General features: G+C 48.3%; 1 protein-coding gene across 1 annotated transcript; it reads left to right on the top strand.

Moving 5' to 3' along the window:
• Positions 1-8,395: 8,395 nt before the first annotated feature.
• On the top strand, positions 8,396-24,157 carry gatd3 (glutamine amidotransferase class 1 domain containing 3). The gene is made up of 7 exons (XM_072585858.1): positions 8,396-8,525; positions 9,507-9,559; positions 10,891-11,001; positions 20,161-20,280; positions 22,835-22,927; positions 23,231-23,386; positions 23,614-24,157. Exons 1-7 carry the CDS (start codon positions 8,445-8,447, stop codon positions 23,741-23,743), a joined length of 744 nt encoding a protein of 247 aa, XP_072441959.1. The 5' UTR covers positions 8,396-8,444; the 3' UTR covers positions 23,744-24,157.
• Positions 24,158-24,551: the final 394 nt, after the last annotated feature.

Below are 24,551 nucleotides of genomic sequence, written 5' to 3' on the forward strand. Positions count from 1 at the left end.
GTGTGGGAGTGTATGTGTGAGCGTATGAAAGAGAACTTGTGTATGAGAGAGGGTCTGTGTGACTGTATGGGTCTGTAGGTGTGTGTGTGTGTGTGTGTACCGAGTTCAGTACCCATGGGGAGGGCCTCAACCAAGACCTTGGGTTCATGTCACACTACAGGTGACCCCATTGCACTATACACATGCACACAGACATGCAGACATACACTCCTACAGAACTCATACATACACACAGATCCTCATACACAAGCGCACCCTCTCACAGACGCATACCCCTTCACATTCTCACACATACACAGACTCTCAGACTCCCATAACCCCCCCCCCCCCCCCCCCCTCCCCGCCACACACACACTTGCATGCACATATAAATTTGGGCGAATGTGTACTTTCAGAATTACATTTTCTTTTGCTCAAAAACTACATGAATCCATGTAAGATTCTATAAATCCCTTTTTTAGATTAGAATCAGTCTGAACAGACAGCCTCACACAGGGGAGCTCACACCTTCAATGCATTATCTAGACCGACATGACACCTAATGTTAATTTCAGTTACATCACACTGTAAACGTTTGCCATAAATTCTGTGTCTTACGATCTCATTCTCCACAGCCGCCCGATGAAGGAGCAGCACTCCAAAAGCTCGTGCTTCCAAATAAACCTGTTGGATTATAACCTGGTGTTGTGTGATTTTTAACTGTGTTATTTTGGACCTTGTAATGTGTAAAGAGGAAGAGCTGATCAACAATCTTATTGTGAGAGAACCCTCAGGGATGAGGCACAATGATCTGACAGGATTTTACATTATGTTTGAGAGTGAAAGGGTGTTAAACTGGAATAAGGGAAGTTATGAAAACATGATGCACCAAGTAGCTGGGCTTTATTGGGAAAATAAATGATGGGGCAGAGGCAATGAATGCTCTTGAAGAGTGTATTATGTGACTTGCAGCAACGATACACACCTTCAGAGTGGAAAACGCAAGAAATCAGTCAACCCTGTTTGGCAAAGGAAATTCGGGACTGTAAAAGATTCAAAGAACATGCTTACACTGTGGCCAGAAATCAGAGGATTGGGAATTTGTTTGAGAATGCAGCAAAGACAGACCAAGAAACAGGTGGAGTCAGGAGACTTTATACTGGGGAATAGAGAAATGGTAGAGATGTTAAATTGTTACTGTGTCTGTTTTAACAAATCTCCCAAAAGTATCTCTGAGGAGATGAAGGAAATTGACATTATTAAGGAGATTGTGCTGATTAATTAGTGGGTCTGAAATTTGATAAGTTTCCAGGAGCCAGATTGTCAACATCCCAGAAGAAGGTAGCTGTGGAGGTAGTTGATGCAGCAGTGATTTATGTTTCAAACCTCTGTAGATTATGGAATGGAAAACCGATTTTAAATGGCATAAAAACAGGGGCGAGGGGAAAACCAGGACTGTAGCCCTGTTGATTTACATCAGTCTTCAGGATAAAGCTAGAACCCACTGTTGGGATAGATAAATAAGTACTTGGTTAAAATCAATAGAGGGAACTCAATTAATGTAGTATATATAGGTTTTTGGAAAGTTTTTGATAAAGGAGGAGGATGGTTAGAAAAATTAATGATTTTTCTGACAGAAAATAAATGGGTCACTCTCATGTTGCAGGTTGAAACTAGTAAGGTAGCAGAAGGTCAGTATTTGGGACCAATCCAGGGTTGGAGGGTTTAAGCTATGGGGAGAGGCTGAACAGGCTGGGGCTGTTTTCCCTGGAGCTTCAGAGGCTGAGGGGTTAACTTATAGAGGTTTACAAAATCATGAGGGGCATGGATAGGGTAAATAGGCAAAGTCTTTTCCCTGGGTTGGGCGAATCCTGAACTCGAAGGCATAGGTTTAGGGTGAGAGGGGAACGATATAAAAGGGACGTAACAGGCAACTTTTTCATGCAGAGGGTGGTATGTGTATGGAATGAGCTGCCAGAGGACGTGGTGAAGGCTGGTATAATTGCAACATTTAAAATGGGTATATGAATAGGAAGGGTTTGGAGGGATGTGGGCCAGGTGCTGGCTGGTGGGACTAGATTGGGTTGGGATATCTGGTCGGCATGGACTGGTTGGACCGAAGGGTCTGTTTCCATGCTGTACATCGCTATGACTCTAACTGCATATGCCAATGATTCAGAGTTGAGGTCCAAATGTAAAATGTCCAAATTTGTGAATGTTACAAAGCTAAGCGGGAATTTTTTTAAGAAAGCTTTTTAAAATTCAATCCTGGGGTGTAGGTGTCGCGAGTTGGTCCAGCATTTATAGCCGGTCCCTAATTGAGCCCTTGAGAAGACGGGGATAAGCTGCCTTCCTGAGCTGCTGCAGTCCATGTTCTGTGGGGTGACCTACAATGCTGACAGAGAATTTCAGGATTTCGACTCAGTGACAGTGGAAGAAAAGTAATATTTTGTTTTAATTCATGGGGTTGTTGGAACTCCGTCATCTCTGCAGGAGTTCTTCAGACACAAAACTGATCATTTTGATAATTAAATAATTTAAACTTCTCATGCAACTCATGAGCCTATTTCCCAGCACAAGGTTTTGGGGGTTTGGTGTTGGACCTTTGGAAATGGATAATTTGAATTTGGATATTCAGTATTATTAATTTGGTAAAGAATAGATCACAAATAAATAAATAACGTCAGGTTTCTCATACTTAAAAAAAAGAAAGATAGCATTGGAAGCAGCTAAAATGATTTCAAACGTGTAAGATGTGTCCCTGAATCTCTGCTGAATAAGTGTGTATTCAGAGCAATGGCTAAACATTGTCTTTCACCAGAGAGCACAGTGATACTTCAAGTGGATGTTAGGGGAAATCGAAGATAATTCAAATGAAAAAAACAATTCTGTTTAATTGAGGCTAAGGAAGCAGATCCAGAGTTAAATATGATGGTGGAGTTTCTGAATGGTGTTCTGTTAAAATGGAGTTTACTGAGTAAGTGGAGACGTCCTCACAGACCTGCAGGTGAAGAATGGACATTAAAAAGTGAAACCATTCAGATACTGAAGGATAGTAGAGAATGAACCTCTGAAATCAAGCTTCAGTGATCCATATCAGATTATCAAAAGGGTTATGCTACGACATGGGGTAAACCCCTGCGCCATCTAATTTAAATCAGAAAAGATTTATCCTGTGCAGTAATGTGTGAAAATTCGAGATGCCAAGAACGATCCCAAAGGTCACTATTTAAAATAAAAATTAACAACTTTGTTTTTACTTTAAAGTCTAACAGAGAGTAATTAACTAACAACTATTTATACCTCACTTCTTTAATCTTTTATTTTTCCTTCTATAATACTGGTTCAATTAAAACCTCCGATTACCAAGAATTCAAATTTGAAAACCAGCCAGCAGTCAAATCTTCTCTTTATATCTTACTCTGTCTTTTCTTCTTCTTAGGGTTTCTATTTCACAGGGTTGTTGATTGAGAAAGGTACCTTTAAGAGAGTTATTCTGTGGGTAGTCTGCATGTGGTGGTGGCTTAGCAGTTCTCCCCCAATTGTTCACTTTTATTTGGTTGTATACCCCAAAGCATTGGATCGTTTCATTGGTGTTGTCAAAATACCAATTAGTTTTTTAGTCTCATAGCAACCCAGGTACTGCTAGCTGCTGGACCAAATGTTACATTGTAAATTCTTCAGCACTCTGTGTGCCTGTCTAAGTCCTTGCTCACTCTCCAGTCTCTGAAAGGTATGGTACACCTCTACACCTTCATACCAATAAAGTGAATTATTTGATAAATACTCCTGATCACTTGATGAAGAATCAGTTACGTCACAAAGTTAGAAGTATGATTATTAGTCGAAGAAATTGTGTAAATCCCCTATAAAGTATGAACAAAAATGGATTGATGTAATTTTCTTAGGCTTTATTATTTATGTATCATTTCTACATTGTAATGAAATGCATTTGGAAATGGCATTTCATTTTGCAAGGATGAAGACATGTTAGAAGTACACATATATTTACCAACAATGAGAAACCAGAATATGAAGTCGTTTGGGCATTTCTGGATTGAGCACAGATTTATTATGCAGTTATAGAACATAGAACAGTACAGCACAGAACAGGCCCTTCAGCCCTCAATGTTGCACCAACCTGTGAACTATTCTCAGCTCGTCCTCCTACACTATCCCAAAATCATCCATGTGCTTATCTAAGGATTGTTTAAATCTCCCTAATGTGGCTGAGTTAACTACATTGTCAGATAGGGCATTCCACTCCCTTACCACTCTCTGAGTAAAGAACCTGCCTCTGACATCTGTCTTAAATCTATCACCCCTCAATATGTAGTTATGCCCCCTCATACACGCTGACATCATCATCCTAGGAAAAGGACTCTCACTGTCTATCTAATCCTCTGATCATCTTGTGTTTTCTTGGTGATGAAAACGGAAGAGGACGTCGGAGGATGGGTTAGTAAATTTGCAGCTGACACTAATGTCGGTGGAGTTGTGGATAGTGCAGAAGGATATTGCAGGTTACAGAGGGACATAGATAAGCTGCAGAGCTAGGCTGAGAGGTGGAAAATGGAGTTAAATGTGGAAAAGTGTGAGGTGATTCACTTTGGAAGAAACAACAGGAATAAAGAGTACTGGGCTAATGGTAAGATTCTTGGTAGTGTAGATGAGCAGAGAGATCTCAGTGTCCAGGTACATAGATCCCTGAAAGTTGCCACCCAGGTTGATAGGGTAGTTAAGAAGGCATACAGTGTTTTAGCTTTTATTGATAGAGGGATTGAGTTTCGGAGCCATGAGGTCATGCTGCAGCTGTACAAAATTCTGGTGCAGCCGCTTGGATGTGGAAGCTTTGGAAAGGGTGCAGAGGAGATTTACTTTGGAAAGGGTGCAGAGGATGTTGCTGGTATGGAGGGAAGGTCTTATGAGGAAAGGCTGAGGGACTTGAGGCTGTTTTTGTTAGAAGAATGTTGAGAGGTGACTTCATTGAGACATAAGATAATCAGAATTAGATAGGGTGGACAGGGAGAGCCTTTTTCCTCAGATGGTGAAGGCTAGCACGAGGAGACATAGCTTTAAATTGAGGGGTGATAAATATAGGACAGGTGTCAGAGGTAGTTTCTTTACTCAGAGTAATAGGGACGTGGAACACACTGCCTGCAGTAGTAGTAGACTCACCAACTTTAAGGGCATTGGAATGGTCATTGGATAGGCATATGGATGAGAATGGAATAGTGTAGGATAGATTGGCTTCAGATTGGTTGCACGGGTTGGCGCAACATCGAAGGCAGAAGGGCCTGTACTGTGCTAGAATATTCTAAAATATCAAAGAGAAAGTGGTTTACTCACTGTTGATGAAAGTCATCCGATTTTATGGAAAGATTGACAAAGCTTTTAAGAAGAGATAATTCTGGGTTTATAGCTTAATTGTTAGACAAACAGATGTGGAGGAGGCTGGAATCTGTGCTAGATTGCCTAGCAGCAGCCTCTGAATGGAAGTTGTTTTTTCAGTACTCATCCAGATTTGGCAGTTGTGGAGAGGCTTACAAGAAAGAACAGTGTTAATGTCTCTGTCAATAATAGGATAATCCTTAAAGCAGAAGTAGCTATAATGTTCTTCCTCTCAATGAAATTATTTTTAAAAAAAATACTGCTAATTGCTAACTGACTCTGAAACCCTGGTCTGAGGATCTCTCATTGCTCTGCAACTGTCAAAATTTGGATCTCATTGACCATAAATCAAAAGAACTTGAGAAGTCAATCTATTCTTTCTTCTGCATTCAAACTCTTCACTGACAGAGGTGATGTGTCCCTTTTCTCCCAACCCCCCATGGTATCTGCAGAGCCGTGCTGTCATTTGTTTGTGCACCCATGGGATGTGGGTATGGCTGGCTCAGCCGATTTTTTTTTCTTCATTCACAGGATGAGGGTGTCACTGCCTAGGCCAGCATATACTGCCCAGCCCTAATTCCCCAAGGGGCAGTTAAGACTCAACCACGTCACTGTGGGTCTGGAGTCACATGTAGGCCAGACCAGGTAAGGATGGCAGTTTCCTTCCCTAAAGGACATTAGTGACCTGGATGGGTTTTTCCAACAATCGATTCATCAGTAGACTCTTCATCCTGATTTTTATTGAATTCAGATTTTCGTAATTTGCTATAACAGTGTCCCAGAACATTACCTGGGTCTCTGCATTAACAGGCTGGTGCTCATACCACCTTCCCTTTGTCTGCTATAAGCCTCCCTTTTTCTCTTTATCCAATCCTGTCTGTGCCTTGATATCCAGAGATCACAGGATTAGTGGTCCCACCTTTTATCTTCATTGAAACATGTTAGCCCCATACTCTCCCTATTACTGCTTTGAATGTATCCCACTATCCTGACACAGATTTGCCTCAAAGTATCTGTTCCGTGGTCACTCTGGCCGAATTGTGTCTGATCTGATTTCAGGCCCACCCTTATCCTTTTACACATCGATTGTGAATCTAATGGAGTTATGATTACTGTTGGCAAAATGCTCCCCCACTGATACTTCAACTGCTTGTCATGTCTGTAACATAAATTCAGGCCAGGGCTGGCCCCTGTCTTATTGGGGTTTCTAGTACTGGCTTAATACACTCTCCTGGATGCATTTTAAGAATTTCATTCCCTCTAAACTTTTCACTCTGACTGCCCCAGTTAATGTTCGGGAATTTGAAATCTCCCACTATCACTATCCTGTTACTTCTGTGCATCTCTGCAATTTGCTGATATTTCTGCTTTTCCTTTCTCTTGGACTGTAGCGGGACCTTTACTTCATCCCCAGTGATGTGATTGTTTCCGATGGTTTTTAAGTTCTGTCCTGAAAGGTTCATTTGAGGAGCCGTCTGTTCAGATGAATTGAGATATTAGTTTAAACTTGCATAGTCTGTTTGTTTGTAACCTATATGGCTACTTGTTTAAAGGAAATGTTTGCTTCTAATAAACAAATTGTTTCTGGGGCCCAAAGAAATTGTGAGAAAGAGAGAAATCTGAGGCTGGTACAATAGAGAAGAGGACTCCATTTACTTCAATACCAGAAGCCAGATGGGTAAGGCAGATGAACTCAGGGTATGCTTGGGAACATCATAGAGACATGGCTCAGGGAAGGGCAAGACTGACAGTTCAATGTTCCAGGGTAAAGATGCTATAGGATGGATAGAAAGGAGGGTAAGAGGGGAGATGCTGTGGCATCTTTGGTTGAGGATCACATGTGACTGTACTTCGGACATTCCTGGGAGAACGTCCAGTGAAGTTATTTGGGAGGAACTGAGAAATAGGAATGAGATACTTACCTTATTGGGAATGTACTACAGGCTCCCAATAGTCAGTGGGTAACTGAGGAGCAAATATTTAGGGTTGTAATACTAGCAGATTTTAACTTTTCAAACATGGACTGGGACAGCCTTAGTGTTAGGGCTTGGATGGAGAGGAATTTAAGTGTGTTGCTTTCCAGGCACACACTCTAGGGTCACTCTCTGGGGACAGTGTCTCCAATGGTCACTCTCTGGGGTCACTCTCTCTGGGTCACTCTCTGAGGACAGTGTCTCCAATAGTGACTCTCTCTGGGGTCACTCTCCCTGGGTCACTCTCTGAGGACAGCATCTCCAATGGTCACTCTCTGGGGTCACTCTCTCCAATGTCACTGTCTCTGGGTCACTCTCTGGGGACAATGTCTCCAATGGTCACTCTCTGGAGTCACTCTCTCCAATGGTCACTCAGGGGTCACTCTCTCTGGGTCACTCTCTTTGGGGTCACTCTCTGAGGACAGTGTCTGCAATGGTCACTCTCTCTGGGGTCGCTTGCTGAGGACAGTGTCTCCAATGGTCACTCTCTCCAATAGTCATTCTCTGAGGACAGTGTCTCCAATGGTCACTCTCTGGGGTCACTCTCTCCAATGGTCACTCTCTCTGGGTCACTCTCTGAGGATAGTGTCTCCAATGGTCTCTCTCCAATGGTCACTCTCTGAGGACAGTGTCTCCAATGGTCACTCTGTGGGGTCACTCTCTGAGGACAGTGTCTCCAATGGTCACTCTCTGGGGTCACTCTCTCCAATGGTCACTCTCTCTGGGTCACTCTCTGAGGACAGTGTCTCCAATGGTCACTCTGTGGGGTCACTCTCTGAGGACAGTATTTCCAATGGTCACTCTCCATCCTCTCTCGCCATTGGTTGGGTATTGACTTACTCAGAGCTCCACACTCGCATTCACACAGTTTGGTCAGTGGGCCACGCCCCCTCGTCACGGGACCCGCCCCCTCGGCCACGCCCCATCGGGTCTGGACACGGCCCCGCCCACTTCTCACGAGTCCCGCCCCATCCCCACGATCACTCCCCTCATTGGCCCGGCCCAGCCCCGCCACACGGGCCCCTTCCCCATCCCAGTGGACCAAGCCCCGCCCCTTCACACCGGCCCCGCCCACACTAACCCCGCCCCCCCGCTGCCGCCATGTTGCTGTCCTCCCGCGCGCTCGGTGTCCGTTTTTACCGGTTAATGTCGGCCTCGCGGCCGGAGCCTCGGGTCGCGGTGGTCAGTGTCCGGGGGGAGGGGTCACTGTCTGAGGGCGGGGGTGAGGGTGGGTGACCGGGCCCCGGGGGGTGGTGGGGGGGCGGTGGAGGGTGGGGGGGGGTGACCGGGCCCCGGGGGTGGTGGGGGGGCGGTGGAGTGTGGTGGGCGGTGGAGTGTGGTGGGGGGTGGAGTGTGGTGGGGGGTGGGGGGTATCCGGGCCCCGGGGGTGGGGTGGGTGACCGGGTCCCGGGGGGTGGGGGTGGAGTGTGGTGGGGGGTGGGGGGTGGGGGGTATCCGGGCCCCGGGGGTGGGGGTGGGGTGGGTGACCGGGTCCCGGGGGGTGGGGGTGGGGGTGGGGGTGGAGTGTGGTGGGGGGTGGGGGGTGGGGGGTATCCGGGCCCCGGGGGGTGGTGGGGGGTGGGGGGTATCCGGGCCCCGGGGGGTGGTGGGGGGGCGGGGGTGGGTGTCCGGGCCCCGGGGGGTGGTGGGGGGGGCGGTGGAGTGTGGTGGGGGGTGGGGGGTATCCGGGCCCCGGGGGGTGGTGGGGGGGCGGTGGAGTGTGGTGGGGGGTGGGGGGTATCCGGGCCCCGGGGGGTGGTGGGGGGGCGGTGGAGTGTGGTGGAGTGTGGTGGGGGGTGGGGGGTATCCGGGCCCCGGGGGTGGGGGTGGGGTGGGTGACCGGGTCCCGGGGGGTGGTGGGGGGGCGGTGGAGTGTGGTGGGGGGTGACCGGGCCCCGGGGGGTGGGGGTGGGGGTGGGGGTGGGGGTGGAGTGTGGTGGGGGGTGGGGGGTATCCGGGCCCCGGGGGGTGGTGGGGGGTGGGGGGTATCCGGGCCCCGGGGGGTGGTGGGGGGGCGGGGGTGGGTGTCCGGGCCCCGGGGGGTGGTGGGGAGGCGGTGGAGTGTGGTGGGGGGGTGGTGGGTATCCGGGCCCCGGGGCGGGGTCTCTCTCCAGCCGGGGTGTGTGGGTCTGTCCCTGACCCGAGTGTGTGTTCCACCTGCAGGTCCTCTCTGGATGTGGAGTTTATGATGGATCTGAAATTCACGAGGCTTCAGCGTAAGAACATTTTACACAAAAATCATCTCAATTCAAACACAAACTGACAGAGATTAACCCCCTTCACCAGCTAACCCCGTACTGTCACTGTCCCAGAGAGTGCTGATGGGGACAGTGTAGAGGGAGCTTTACTCTGTATCTAACCCCGTACTGTCACTGTCCCAGAGAGTGCTGATGGGGACAGTGTAGAGGGAGCTTTACTCTGTATCTAACCCCGTACTGTCACTGTCCCAGAGAGTGCTGATGGGGACAGTGTAGAGGGAGCTTTACTCTGTATCTAACCCCGTACTGTCACTGTCCCAGAGAGTGCTGATGGGGACAGTGTAGAGGGAGCTTTACTCTGTATCTAACCCCGTACTGTCACTGTCCCTGAGAGTGCTGATGGGGACAGTGTAGAGGGAGCTTTACTCTGTATCTAACCCCGTACTGTCACTGTCCCAGAGAGTGCTGATGGGGACAGTGTAGAGGGAGCTTTACTCTGTATCTAACCCCGTGCTGTCCCTGTCCTCGGAGTGTTTGATGGGGGGGACAGTGTAGAGGGAGCTTTACTCTGTATCTAACCCCGTACTGTCACTGTCCCAGAGAGTGCTGATGGGGACAGTGTAGAGGGAGCTTTACTCTGTATCTAACCCCGTGCTGTCCCTGTCCTCGGAGTGTTTGATGGGGGGGACAGTGTAGAGGGAGCTTTACTCTGTATCTAACCCCGTACTGTCACTGTCCCAGAGAGTGCTGATGGGGACAGTGTAGAGGGAGCTTTACTCTGTATCTAACCCCGTGCTGTCCCTGTCCTCGGAGTGTTTGATGGGGGGGACAGTGTAGAGGGAGCTTTACTCTGTATCTAACCCCGTACTGTCACTGTCCCTGAGAGTGCTGATGGGGACAGTGTAGAGGGAGCTTTACTCTGTATCTAACCCCGTACTGTCCCTGTCCTGGGAGTGTTTGATGGGGGACAGTGTAGAGGAAGCTTTACTCTGTATCTAACCCCGTACTGTCACTGTCCTGGGAGTGTTTAATGGAGACAGTGTAGAGGGAGCTTTACTCTGTATCTAACCCCGTACTGTCCCTGTCCTGGGAGTGTTTGATGGGGGACAGTGTAGAGGCAGCTTTACTCTGTATCTAACCCTGTACTGTCCCTGTCCCTGGGAGTGTTTGATGGGGGACAGTGTAGAGGGAACTTTACTCTGTATCTAACACCGTACTGTCCTTGTCCTGGGAGTGTTTGATGGGGGACAGTGTAGAGGGAACTTTACTCTGTATCTAACCCTGTGCTGTATTACCTGAGCTCCGTGGTGTTGACTCCAGGTGAACTAATTTGATGTGTTGTGATTTAGGATTTTGGTTCACTTGAGCCGTGGAGGGGCAGAGTTCCAGGTTTATGCTCCTGATGTCCCACAGATGCACGTTGTGGATCACGTGAAGGGAGAGCCTGCTGGTGATAGCCGGTGAGTTATTGTGGACGGTGAATACAGCCTGAACCCTGTGAGTATTGGAACATGTCTGTGTACCTGGGTGTATGTTGTTTGTGGACATGTTTGTGAGGCTGACCCACAGGGGTATCTCTGTACCACCCCTGGGTGCTAAATAACCTGATAGAAGGTGCTATGATCATGGAGTTGGTTGTATAAAGAAGTACAATGTAGTGGAGAACTTCAGGAGGTCATGCAGCTTCTGTCAAGAGGAGCAGAGCTATCAGTTCAGGTTGATGGCTTGTTATTGGGTCAGCAATTCCTGCGAGACGGAACCATGTCAAACCAGGTAAGAGCACATGGTGAATCTCAAGTGAGTGGTAGGGAAACAACTGGAGAAAATTCTGAAGGAGAAAATTAATATCTACATTGAAAAGCAAGGGTTAATTAAGGACAGTCAGCATAGCTTGGTCAAATGGAGATCATGCCCAACAGATTTTTAGAGTCTTTCAAATATGTGGATGATGGACATTCAGTTGATATAAAGGTTCTGACAAAGTCCCACATGAAAGACTGATTGAGAAGGTCAAATCACATGGAATTCAGGCAATTTTGATGAGATGGATCAGAAACTGACTGAGTAATAGGAGCTGATAATTTGTTGTTGGAAAGGCGCAGGTCAGGCAGCATCCAAGGAGCAGGAGAATCGACGTTTCGGGCATGAGCCCTTCTTCAGGAATACGGAAAGTGTGTCCAGCAGGCGAAGATAAAAGGTAGGGAGGAGGGACTTGGGGGAGGGGCGTTGGAAATGTGATAGGTGGAGGGAGGTTAAGGTGAGGGTGATAGGCCGGAGTGGGAGTGGGGGCGGAGAGGTCAGGAAGAAGATTGCAGGTTAGGAAGGCAGTGCTGAGTTCGAGGGATTTGACTGAGACAAGGTGGGGGGAGGGGAAATGAGGAAACTGGAGAAATCTGAGTTCATCCCTTGTGGTTGGAGGGTTCCTAGGCGGAAGATGAGGCGCTCTTCCTCCAACCGTCGTGTTGCTATGGTCTGGTGATGGAGGAGTCCAAGGACCTGCATGTCCTTGGTGGAGTGGGAGGGGGAGTTGAAGTGTTGGGCCACGGGGTGGTTGGGTTGGTCCGGGTGTCCCAGAGGTGTTCTCTGAAACATTCCGCAAGTCGGCAGCCTGACTCCCCAATATAGAGGAGGCCGCAGCGGATGCAGTAAATGATGTGTGTGGAGGTGTGTGGTAAGTATAGGACACGATGGGTAGTGGTGAAAGGCTGTCTGAGTGACTGGAAGGCAGTGTCCAGAGGTGTTCCACCAGGATCAGTACTGGGACCCTTAGTGTTTATTATGGACATAGATGGTATCGATGAAAATGTGGGGGGAGTGTTAAACAAATTTGCAGATGACCCCAAGATTGGTGGGGTGTTCATAGTGAAGAAGAGGGTTCCAAGTCATAAGATATATTTAGAGTTGAAAAATGTGGTGCTGGAAAAACACAGCAGGCCAGGCAGCATCCGAGGAGCAGGAGAATCGACGTTTTGGGCATAAGCTCTTCTTCAGGAAGAAGGGCTTATGCCCGAAACATCGATTCTTCTGCTCCTCGGATGCTGCCTGGCCTGCTGTGTTTTTCCAGCACCACATTTTTCAACTCTGGTCTCCAGCATCTGCAGTCCTCACTTTCTCCTATAAGATATATTTAGGTTGGTCAGATGGGCAGAGCAGTGGCAATTGGTATTTAACCCTGATAAGTGCGAGGTGATGCACTTTGGAAGAAGAAACAAGATGAGGGAGTATTTAGTGAATGGCAGGACACTGGGCAACTTAGAGGCAAAGAGGGATCTGGGGGTAATTATTCACAGTTAACCGAAATTGGCAGAGCAAGCGAATAGAATAGTTAACGCATAGGAGAATCAAGGACCAGTGGTCTCAGAATTAAGGGGACCCACTTTCTGACTGAGGTAAGGAGGAATTTCTTCTCTTCGGGAGTGGAGTTCTTTGGAATTCCTTGTCACAGAGAGTCCTTGTGTATATTTAAGGCTGAGATAGATTTTTGATCAGTCAGGAATCTAGGGTTACGGGCAAAAGGCAGAAAGGTGGATGTGAGGAATGTCAGATCAGTCATAATCCTGTTGAATAGTGGAGCAGCTTTAAGGAGCTGAATGGCCTACTCCTGTACCTTATGAGCTAATAGTCTCACTCCACACCCGAGCCAGTTACTGTACGGTTTTTGTTCTGACATCACCTTGCTTCTTTTTCAAATACTTTACATCTGTTCGTTTTCTATTGTTCTCTATTTTTTGAGTGGGAACTGATCGTCTGTTAAAAGTTGAGTCATAGAGATGAACAGCACAAAAACAGACCCTTCAGTCCAACTCGCCCATGCTGACCAGGTATCCTAACCTTCTCTCGTCCCACCTGCCAGCACCCGGCCCATATCCCTCCAAACCCTTCCTATTCATATACCCATCCAGATGCCTTTTAAAAGTTGCAGTTGTACTAGCCTCCACCACTTCTCCTGGCAGCTCATTCCACACACGTACCACCCTCTGCGCCCCTTAGGCTTAGGGTGAGAGGTGAAAGATATAAAAGAGACCTATGACCTCTAGTTTTGGACTCACCCACCCCAGGGATAACACCTTGTCTATTTATCCTATCCATGCCCCTCATGATTTTATAAACCTCTATAAGGTCACCCCTCAGCCTCCCAACACTCTAGAGAAAACAGCCTCAGCCTATTCAGTCTCTCCATATAGCTCAAATCCTCCAACCCTGGCAACATCCTTGTGAATTGTTTTTGAACCCTTTCAAGTTTCACAACATCCTTCCAATAGGAAGGAGACCAACATTGCACACAATATTCCAACAGTGGCCTAACCAATGTCCTGTACACCCACAACATGACCTCCCAACTCCTGTACTCAATACTCTGACCAATAAAAGGAAGCATACCAAACGCCGCCTTCACTATCCTGTCTACCTGCGACTCCACTTTCAAGGAGCTATGAACCTGCACTCCAAGGTCTCTTTGTTCAGCAACACTCCCTAGGACCTTACCATTAAGTGTATAAGTCCTGCTAAGATTTGCTTTTCCAAAATACAGCACCTCGCATTTATCTAAGTTAAACTCCATCTGCCACTCCTCAGCCCATTGGCCCATCTGATCAAGATCCGGTTTTAATCCTAGGAAACCTTCTTTGCTATCCACTACACCTCCAATTTTGGTGTCATCTGCAAACTTGGTAACTATATCTCTAATGCTCACATCCAAATCATTTATATAAATGAAGAAAATGGTGGACCCAGCACTGATCCTTGTGGCACTCCACTGGTCACACACCTCCAGTCTGAAACACAACCCTCCACCATCACCCTCTGTCTTCTACCTTTGAGCCAGTTCTGTATCCAAATGGCTAGTTCTCCCTGTCTTCCGTGAGATCTAACCTTGCTAATCAGTCTCCCATGGGGAACTTTGTCAAATGCATTCCATATAGATCATATCTAACGTTCTGCCCTCATCAATCCTCTTTGTTACCTCTTCAAAAAACTCAATCAAGTTTGTGAGACATGATTTCCCACCCACAAAGCCATGTTGACTATCCCTAATCAGTCCCTGCCTTTACATGTACATCCTGTCCCTCAGGATTCCCACCAACAACTTGCCCACCACTGATGTCAGGCTCATAGTTCCCTGGCTTGTCCTTACCACCCTTCTTAAACAGTGGCACCACGTTTGCCAACCTTCTAGCACCTCACCTGTGACTATCGATGATACAGATATCTCAGCAAGAGGCCCAGCAATCACTTCTCTAGCTCCCCACAGAGTTCTAAGGTACACCTGATCAGGTCCTGAGAATTTATCCACTTTTATGCATTTCAAGACATCCAACACTTCCTCCTCTGGAATATGGACATTTTTCAGGATATCACCATTTATTTCCTCACATTCTGTATCTTCCATGTCCTTTTCCAAAGTAAACCCTAATGCAAAATACTCATTTAGTATCTCCCCCATTTTCTGCGGCTCCACACAAAGGCTGCCTTGCTGATCTTTGAGGGGCCCTATTCTCTCCCTAGTTACCCTTTTGTCCTTAATGTATTTGTAAAAACCCTTTGGATTCTCCTTAACTCTATTTGCCAAAGCTATCTCATGTCCCCTTTTTGCCCTCCTGACTTCTGTCTTAAGTATACTCTTACAGCCTTTATACTCTTCTAAGGATTCACTCGATCTATCCTGTCTATTATGCTTCTTTCTTTTTCTTAACCAAGCCCTCAATTTCTCTAGTTAACCACCATTCCTTATACCTACCAGCCTTTCCTTTCACCCTGACAGGAATATATTGTCTCTGGACTCTTGATTTCTCATTTCTGAAGGCTTCCCATTTTCTAGCTATCTCTTTACCTGTAAATATCTGCCCCCAATCAGCTTTTGAAAGTTCTTGCCAAATACCGTCAAAATTGGCCTTTCTCCAATTTAGAAATTCAACTTTTAGATCTGGTCTATCCTTTTCCATGACTATTTTAAATCTAATAGAATTATGGTCGCTGGCCCCAAAGTGCTCCCCCACTGACACCTCAGTCACCTGCCCTGCCTTATTTCCCAAGAGTAGGTCAAGTTTTGCACCTTCTCTAGTAGGTACATCCACATACTGAATCAGAAAATTGTCTTGTACACACTTAACAAATTCCCCTCCATCTAAACCCTTAACACTATGGCAGTCCCAGTTGATGTTTGGAAAGTTAAAATCCCCTACCATTATCACCCTATTATTACAGATGGCTGAGATCTCCTTACAAATTTGTTTCTCAGTTTCCCTCTGACTATTGGGGGGGGGGGTCTATAATACAATCCCAATAAGGTGATCATCCCTTTCTTATTTCTCAGTTCCACCCAAATAACTTGCGTGGGTGTATTTTTGGGAATATCCTCCCTCAGTACAGCTGTAATGCTATCCCTTATCAAAAACTCCACTCCCCCTCCTCTCTTGCCTCCCTTTCTGTCCTTCCTGTAGCATTTGTATCCTGGAACATTAAGCTGCCAGTCCTGCCCATCCCTGAGCCATGTTTCTGTAATTGCTATGATATCCCCGTCCCATGTTCCTAACCATGCCCTGAGTTCATCTGCCTTCCCTATTAGGCCCGTTGCGTTGAAATAAATGCAGTTTAATTTATCAGTCCTACCTTGTTCTCTGCTTTGTCCCTGACTGTTTGACTTCTTTTCTCAACATTGGGGAGACTGGGCGCCTCCTAGCAGAGCGCTTTAGGGAACATCTCCGAGACACCCGCACCAATCAACCAAACCGCCCCGTGGCCCAACATTTCAACTCCCCCTCCCACTCTGCTGAGGACATGGAGGTCCTGGGCCTCCTTCACCGCCGCTCCCTCACCACCAGACGCCTGGAGGAAGAACGCCTCATCTTCCGCCTCGGAACACTTCAACCCCAGGGCATCAATGTGGACTTCAACAGCTTCCTCATTTCCCCTTCCCCCACTTCATCCTAGTTTCAAACTTCCAGCTCAGTTAGTGTCTCCTTGACTTGTCCGACCTGCCTATCTTCTTTTCCACCTATCCACTCCACCCTCTCCTCCTTGACCTATCACCTTCATCTCCTCCCCCACTCACCCATTGTACTCTATGCTACTCTCTCCCCACCCCCACCCTCCTCTAGCTTATCTCTCCACGCTTCAGGCTCACTGCCTTTATTCCTGATGAAGGGCTTTTGCCCGAAACGTTGATTTCGCTGCTCGTTGGATGCTGCCTGAACTGCTGTGCTCTTCCAGCACCACTAATCCAGTATTTGGTTTTCAGCATCTGCAGTCATTGTTTTTACCTTCTTTTCTCAACTGTACAGCATGGGTGGCATGGTTGCTCAGTGGTTAGCACTCCTGCCTCACAGTGCCAGGATGCCAGGTTCAATTCCAGCCTTGGGTGACTGTGTGGAGTTTGCACATTCTCCCAGTGTCTGTGTAGGTTTCCTCTGGGTGCTCAGGTTTCCTCCCACAGTCCAAAGATGTGCAGGTCAGGTGAATTGGCCATGCTAAATTACCCATAATGTTGGGTGCATTAGTCAGAGGTGGGTGAGTTGCTCTTCGGAGGGTCGGTATGGACTTGTTGGGCCGAAGGGACTGTTTCCACACTGTAGGGAATCTAATCTAATGTACCAGTCTCAGGTTGATTTCTTTCCTCACTATCTCTCTGGGTCCCAACCCCCACCTTAAATCCTCCCGAGCAGTTCTAGCAAATTTCCCTGCCAGTATATTAGTCCCCTTCTGATTTAGCTGCAATCCGTCCTTCTTGTACAGGTCACTTCTACCCCAGAAGAGATTTCAATGATCCAAAAATATGAATCCTTTCCCCCATACACCAGCTGCTCAGCCATGCATTCATCTGCTCTATCCTCCTCTTCCTATCCTCACTCTCTCGTAGCACTGGGAGTAATCCAGATATTACTACTCTTGAGGACCTCCTTTTTAAATTCTTGCCTAACTCTCTGTAATCTCCCATTAGAATCTCAACCTTTTCATTTCCTATGTCATTGGTTCCAATGTGGACAATGATCTCCTGCTGGCCCCTCTCCCCTGTGAGAACATTCTGCACCCTCTCTCAGATATCCTTGATCCTGGCACCAGGGAGGTAACACACCATTCTGATTTTTTTGCTGCTGGCCACAGAAACGTCTGTCTCTATGTTGAACTAGAGAGTCCCCCATCTTGGAACCCCACGTATCCCTCATTACATTAGAGTCAGTCTCAATACCAGAAACTTGGCTGTTTCTGCTACATTCCCCTGAGAATCCATCACCACCTACATTTTCCAAAACAGCATACCTGTTTGAAATGGGGATAGCCACTGAAGACTCCTGCACTAGCTGCCTACCCCTCCTACCTTTCCTGGAGTTAACCCATCACTGTGACTGTATCTGCGAGTTTTCTCCCTTCCTATAACTGTCATCCACCACATCCCCTTCCTCATTCCTCATTGCCTCGAACTGTCTCTCTAACCGATCCATTCGATCTGATAGGATTTGCAATCAATGGCATTTATTGCAGATATAATCCTCAGTAACACGTAAACTCTCCTTAAACTCTCACATTCAACAAGAAGGGTATATCACTCTACTAAAAGCCATCTTTGTTTCTTCCAACCTGCAGACCTAGAAAACAGCATTGTCTTATTCCTTTAAAAAACACTGCTGCAAGCTAACTTAATACTTATAGCTTATATTTTTAAGTTTAATCAAGAGACATATCTCAGGGCAGCACGGTGGTTCATTGGTTAGCACTGCTGCCTCACAGCAGCAGGGCCCCAGGTTCAATTCCAGTCTCGGGTGACTGTCTGTGTGGAGTTTGCACATTCTCCCCATGTCTGTGTGGGTTTCTTCTGGATACTCCGGTTTCCTCCCACAGTCCAAAGATGTGCAGATTAGGTGAATTAGCCATGCTATGTTGCCCATACTGTTAGGTGCACTAGTCAGAGGGAAATGGGTCTGGGTGGGTTACTCTTCGGAGGGTCGGTATGGACTGGTTGGGCCGAAGGGCCTGTTTCCACACTGTGGGGAATCTAATCTAATCTAATCATTAAAACACATAATCAAGAAAGAACCCACTCTACTCACTACTACAGACTTACAACAAGGCCCCAAAGCCACACTTAAAACTACTCACTTATCTGTTTCTGTGCTGTGACCTCTCCCAAACAGGTTCCTCCAAGATCAGTTGAGAATTTCACTGTTTATTAATTTTCCCAGATGCACTGTGGTGTCAGTCGGTAGATTTGAGGTCCTGATTGATAATTTTCTACCTAGCTTCCTAATTTCTGACTACAGTACCACATCCCTCTTTCTACCAATGTTGTTGGTACCAATGTGGACAATAACTTCTCTCTCTATTGAAGTCCCCCTGTAAGAATGTCTGTGACATCCTTAACCCTGGTATCTGGGAGGCAACAAATTATTTACCATACCTGGAGTCACATCTGTGGCTGCAGAAACGCTTGTTTGTTCCTGTAACTAATGTATGCCTGTCCCAGTGCTGCTCTTCCATTTTCCCTTCTGCAACTGGCCTTTGCAGTCACCAGCATCCAGAATGGAAAACAATCAACTTGGGGACCTCCTGCACCATCTGACTGCTTCCTTTGGACTGCCTATTGGTTACCCATTCTTTAAATGCCTGCATACCCTTTACTCTAAATCTGCCGCTGACATAATCCACTGCCTGTCAGCTGCATCGCAGTGTGACTCCATCCACCATTCAGGCTTCAAAACCAAAAGCACTGATTTCTGCAGGCGATGCCACTTGCTGTATGTGTGCTTTGTCTAGCTCATGTGAAGTGTCCATGTCTTCCAACACGTACAGGGTGGACATTGGGTGGCTGAGCTGCCTTCTGTAATTCAGCCACTGTGCTCCCTGTGGTTAGCACTGCTACCTCACAGCGCCAGGGACTCTGGTTCAGTTCCACCCTTCAGTGATTGTCTGTTGGACTTTGCGTATTTTCCCTGTGTTTGCATGAGTTTCCTCCAGGGTTTGCAGTGTTCTCCCTCAGTTCAAAGATGTACAGGTAGATTAGCCATGGGAAATTGTCTGTAGTGTCTGGGCATGTGCAGGTTAGATGAATTAGCCATGGGAAATGCAAGGATAGGGTAGGGGGCTGGGTGTTGGTGGGATACTCTTCAAAAGGCCTGCTTCCACACTGTAGGGATTCTGTGCTTCTATTCTATGATTCTGTTACTTAAGCTTAAACCAGGCCAAACAGTCACAGTAATGTAGGCACAGACTAAATGAAGAAATTAGAGATGCATGTAACAAGGGCCATGTTGTAATCATGGGGGATTTCAATCACTGTAGAGACTGTGTAAACCCAACTGGCAGCAATATTGTAGGGAGTCAGTTCCTAGAAATGACTGATAGTTTGCTACGGTAGTATGCTGAGGTACCAATCACAGAACAGGCTATGTTTGATTCATTGTGTTTTCTCTTTCTGTCCCTTAGTAACCCTTGCTTCCCCAATACCCCGTCCGCCTTTGCTGTCTGCCCCCACCCGCCATACCCATAAACCCTCTCACCATCTCACCTGCATGTTCTCTGTCTGCCTCTCTGTAGTTGTCACTCCATTGTCTGTCTCCCACTTCTGTGGAGAGTTTTTTTTAAAATCTGTTCAGACCTCTCTCTGTCTCTCTCTCTCTCTCTCTCAGGAATGTTTTGGTGGAATCAGCCCGGATTGCGCGTGGTAAGATCCTGGATCTTGCGCAACTGAATGCCCAGGACCATGATGCTGTTATCTTCCCTGGAGGGTTTGGTGCAGCCAAGAATCTGTGAGTATAACCGTGTGAGTGAGCAGGCGGCTGACAGGCACGTGATGGGTCCTGGCAACAGTGGCTTACATTGGATTCAGTGAGGTCTGTGGGAGGGGGAAGGTGGGAGACCCAAACTGCTCATTAACATCAGCCATCTTCTGCTCAACTGAGTCTGAAGCAATCAGCTTGAGTGATAGAACCTTTACAGAAAGACAGGCGACAGGGAAATAGATGTAAACGGGTAGGATATACTGTAGTTGTAACGACAAATGCATGGCTGCAGGGTGACCAGGCATGGAAATTAAATATGCAGAGGTTTTCAGTTTTAGAAAACAGAAAGAAAAGGAAAGTGAGGTGGCAATGCTGATTAAAATGGAAACTAACGGGAGTGCGGCACTGTCAGAGGGGGTCAGGACTGAGGGAGTGCCGCACTGTCAGAGGGTCAGTACTGAGGGAGTGCGGCACTGTCAGAGGGGGTCAGGACTGAGGGAGTGCCGCACTGTCAGAGGGTCAGTACTGAGGGAATGCGGCACTGTCGGAGGGTCAGTACTGAGGGAGTGCTGCACTGTCGGAGGGTCAGTACTGAGGGAGTGCCGCACTGTCGGAGGGTCAGTACTGAGGGAGTGCCGCACTGTCAGAGGGTCAGTACTGAGGGAGGGCGGCACTGTCACAGGGTCAGTACTGAGGGAGTGGGCACTGTCAGGGGGTCAGTACTGAGGGAGTGGGCACTGTCAGAGGGTCAGTACTAAGGGAGGGCGGCACTGTCAGAGGGTCAGTGCTGAGGGAGTGCTGCACTGTCAGAGGGTCAGTGCTGAGGGAGTGCTGCACTGTCAGAGGGTCAGTGCTGAGGGAGTGCTGCACTGTCAGAGGGTCAGTGCTGAGGGAGTGGGCACTGTCAGGGGGTCAGTACTGAGGGAGTGCTGCACTGTCGGAGGGTCAGTACTGAGGGAGTGCCGCACTGTCAGAGGGTCAGTACTGAGGGAGGGCGGCACTGTCACAGGGTCAGTACTGAGGGAGTGGGCACTGTCAGGGGGTCAGTACTGAGGGAGTGGGCACTGTCAGAGGGTCAGTACTGAGGGAGTGGGCACTGTCAGAGGGTCAGTACTGAGGGAGGGCGGCACTGTCAGAGGGTCAGTGCTGAGGGAGTGCTGCACTGTCAGAGGGTCAGTGCTGAGGGAGTGCTGCACTGTCAGAGGGTCAGTGCTGAGGGAGTGCTGCACTGTCAGAGGGTCAGTACTGAGGGAGTGGGCACTGTCAGGGGGTCAGTACTGAGGGAGTGGGCACTGTCAGGGGGTCAGTACTGAGGGAGTGGGCACTGTCAGAGGGTCAGTACTGAGGGAGGGCGGCACTGTCAGAGGGTCAGTACTGAGGGAGTGCTGTACTGTTGGAGGGTCAGTACTGAGGGAGTGCCGCACTGTCAGAGGGTCAGTACTGAGGGAGGGCGGCACTGTCAGAGGGTCAGTACTGAGGGAGGGCGTCACTGTCAGAGGGTCAGTACTGAGGGAGTGCTGCACTGTCAGAGGGTCAGTACTGAGGGAGTGGGCACTGTCAGGGGGTCAGTACTGAGGGAGTGGGCACTGTCAGAGGGTCAGTACTGAGGGAGTGCTGCACTGTCAGAGGGTCAGTACTGAGGGAGTGCTGCACTGTCAGAGGGTCAGTACTGAGGGAGGGCGGCACTGTCAGAGGGTCAGTGCTGAGGGAGTGCTGCACTGTCAGAGGGTCAGTGCTGAGGGAGTGCTGCACTGTCAGAGGGTCAGTGCTGAGGGAGTGCTGCACTGTCAGAGGGTCAGTACTGAGGGAGTGGGCACTGTCAGGGGGTCAGTACTGAGGGAGTGGGCACTGTCAGAGGGTCAGTACTGAGGGAGGGCGGCACTGTCAGAGGGTCAGTACTGAGGGAGTGCTGCACTGTCGGAGGGTCAGTACTGAGGGAGTGCCGCACTGTCACAGGGTCAGTACTGAGGGAGGGCGGCACTGTCAGAGGGTCAGTACTGAGGGAGTGCTGCACTGTCAGAGGGTCAGTACTGAGGGAGTGGGCACTGTCAGGGGGTCAGTACTGAGGGAGTGGGCACTGTCACAGGGTCAGTACTGAGGGAGTGCTGCACTGTCACAGGGTCAGTACTGAGGGAGGGCGGCACTGTCAGTGGGTCTGTACTGAGGGCGTGCGGCACTGTCACAGGGTCAGTACTGAGGGAGTGCGGCACTGTCACAGGGTCAGTACTGAGGGAGTGCGGCACTGTCACAGGGTCAGTACTGAGGGAGTGCGGCACTGTCACAGGGTCAGTCCTGAGGGAGTGCCACACTGTCAGAGGGTCAGTACTGAGGGAGTGTCGCACTGTCAGAGGGTCAGTACTGAGGGAGTGCCACACTGTCAGAGGGTCAGTACTGAGGGAGTGCGGCACTGTCAGAGGGTCAGTACTGAGGGTGTGCTGCACTGTCAGAGGGTCAGTACTGAGGGAGTGCTGCCCGGTTGGAATATTGTAACCATCACAATGGAAGCACCAACAATTTAAATTCACAATGTGTATGCCAGTTGTGGCAGTGCGAATAACCTCTTATTTCTATTGCCTCTCAGCTCCACCTTTGCCAAGGATGGGAAGGACTGTAAAGTCATTCCTGATATTGAACGTGTCCTTAATGAGTTCCACAAGGCACGGAAGCCTATTGGGTAAGGATCACAGTGGTTGGTAATGTGAGGTGACAGTGTGAGAGAGCTGGATTAACATCAGTAGCGATGCAATCAGTAAAACAGGCTGCTGTGGGGAGAGGGGTAACAGTGTGAGGGAGCTGGATGTTTGAATTTTGCTGTGTGTCCCTCAAACCCAGTCAGATATTGAGTTTAACATTGTTGTCCATTTGTGTGCAATAGTGTGGGTTTAATCTTAGTTCCAGTCTAACCTGGGTTAAAGGTGGGCATGAGTGCTCTGCTCCAGTTGTCATGGAGCTGCCCTTTCTCTCTCTGATGTTCCAGGTTGTGTTGCATTGCTCCTGTGCTGGCTGCTAAAGTCCTTCCCGGAGTAGAGGTCACTGTTGGTCATGAAGATGAGGAAGGTGGGAAATGGCCATATGCTGGAACAGCAGCTGCTATCAATGCAATGGGAGGCAAGCACACAATTCATGATGTCAGCATATCCTTCACTGCAGCTTCCAGGCGCTCACGGATTGGTCAGGAGGAAACAGGACACTGGCCTTGGCGGGGGGGGTGGGAGGTGGTTGTGGGTGCTTGTGGCTGGGTGTGGCGGTGCCGGGGGAGACTGAGTCGGGGGATTGGGGGGAGCGGAAGGAAGCTGGTTGCCTGGTGCTTGGTGCTATCCCTGGGCTTACTCATTTAGTTTCTTTAACGTGCTCTCCTTACTCTGCCCACGTGGATCTTCAGAATCAGGTTGTGACCACTCCGGCCTTTATGTGTGAAACTAAACTACATCACATCTTCGACGGGATAGGCGAGATGGTGCAACAAGTCCTGAAGCTCACAGGGAAATGAGGCCACCGTTCACAATCAGTGTGTGTCGGTGTGTAAGGGTTAGTGTGGGTGAGGGTGTGCAAGGGGTTGTATGTGTGTCTGGGAATGGACAGTGTGTGTCTGGCTAGGGAAGAGTGTGGCAAAGTCTCTGCGTCTGACTGGTGTTTGTGTGATCATTCATATCTGATGGAATTTCCATGTGAGACCATTAGGGACACTTTTACAAGTTGATCTTTCATTGAAAGCACATGATTGGATAGCTTGTAAATCACTCATACACATGTGTGTGATAGGTCAGTGTTACTGCATGAATGTTGCTACACTGATTACCTAGCAATAGATCACTGAGTCGCTTCAGTTTGTAGAAATAATCAGTCGAGGCTGAGTTTGAGTTTGTGATTCCAGTTTTATTAAATCTGATCATGTAAATCTGAATCTGCTGAATTCATTAAGTCCATGTGAGTCTGGCTGTTGCCAGCGGGAACCTGGGAATCTCAGGAGCGGAGGGAAGGAGGTCTGTTGGTGGGGTTGGGAGGAGCGATTTCTTCAGGTGTCTGGGATTCCCAGGCACAGCAGGGTTGTTCATGTTCAGGAACATGATACAGCCTCATCCTGAGCTTATCAGACAGGGTTCTCCAGATGGGTCGCAAACATTAGCTGACTCCCAGATTCCACATCCCACACTCATTTACCAGGGCAAGGCAATGTCACTTTGACAATTCTATCCTCCCCATTTCCCCTTTCACTCCCAACCAGGTAAAGGTTGGATTCTTTCTTGTTTGAGATGGCTATAGCCTGGCATTTGTGTGATAAAAATGTTACTTGCCAT

Source organism: Chiloscyllium punctatum, chromosome 15 (genome assembly GCF_047496795.1).
Source record: "Chiloscyllium punctatum isolate Juve2018m chromosome 15, sChiPun1.3, whole genome shotgun sequence".
In the NCBI taxonomy this organism is placed as follows: Eukaryota; Metazoa; Chordata; class Chondrichthyes; order Orectolobiformes; family Hemiscylliidae; genus Chiloscyllium; species Chiloscyllium punctatum.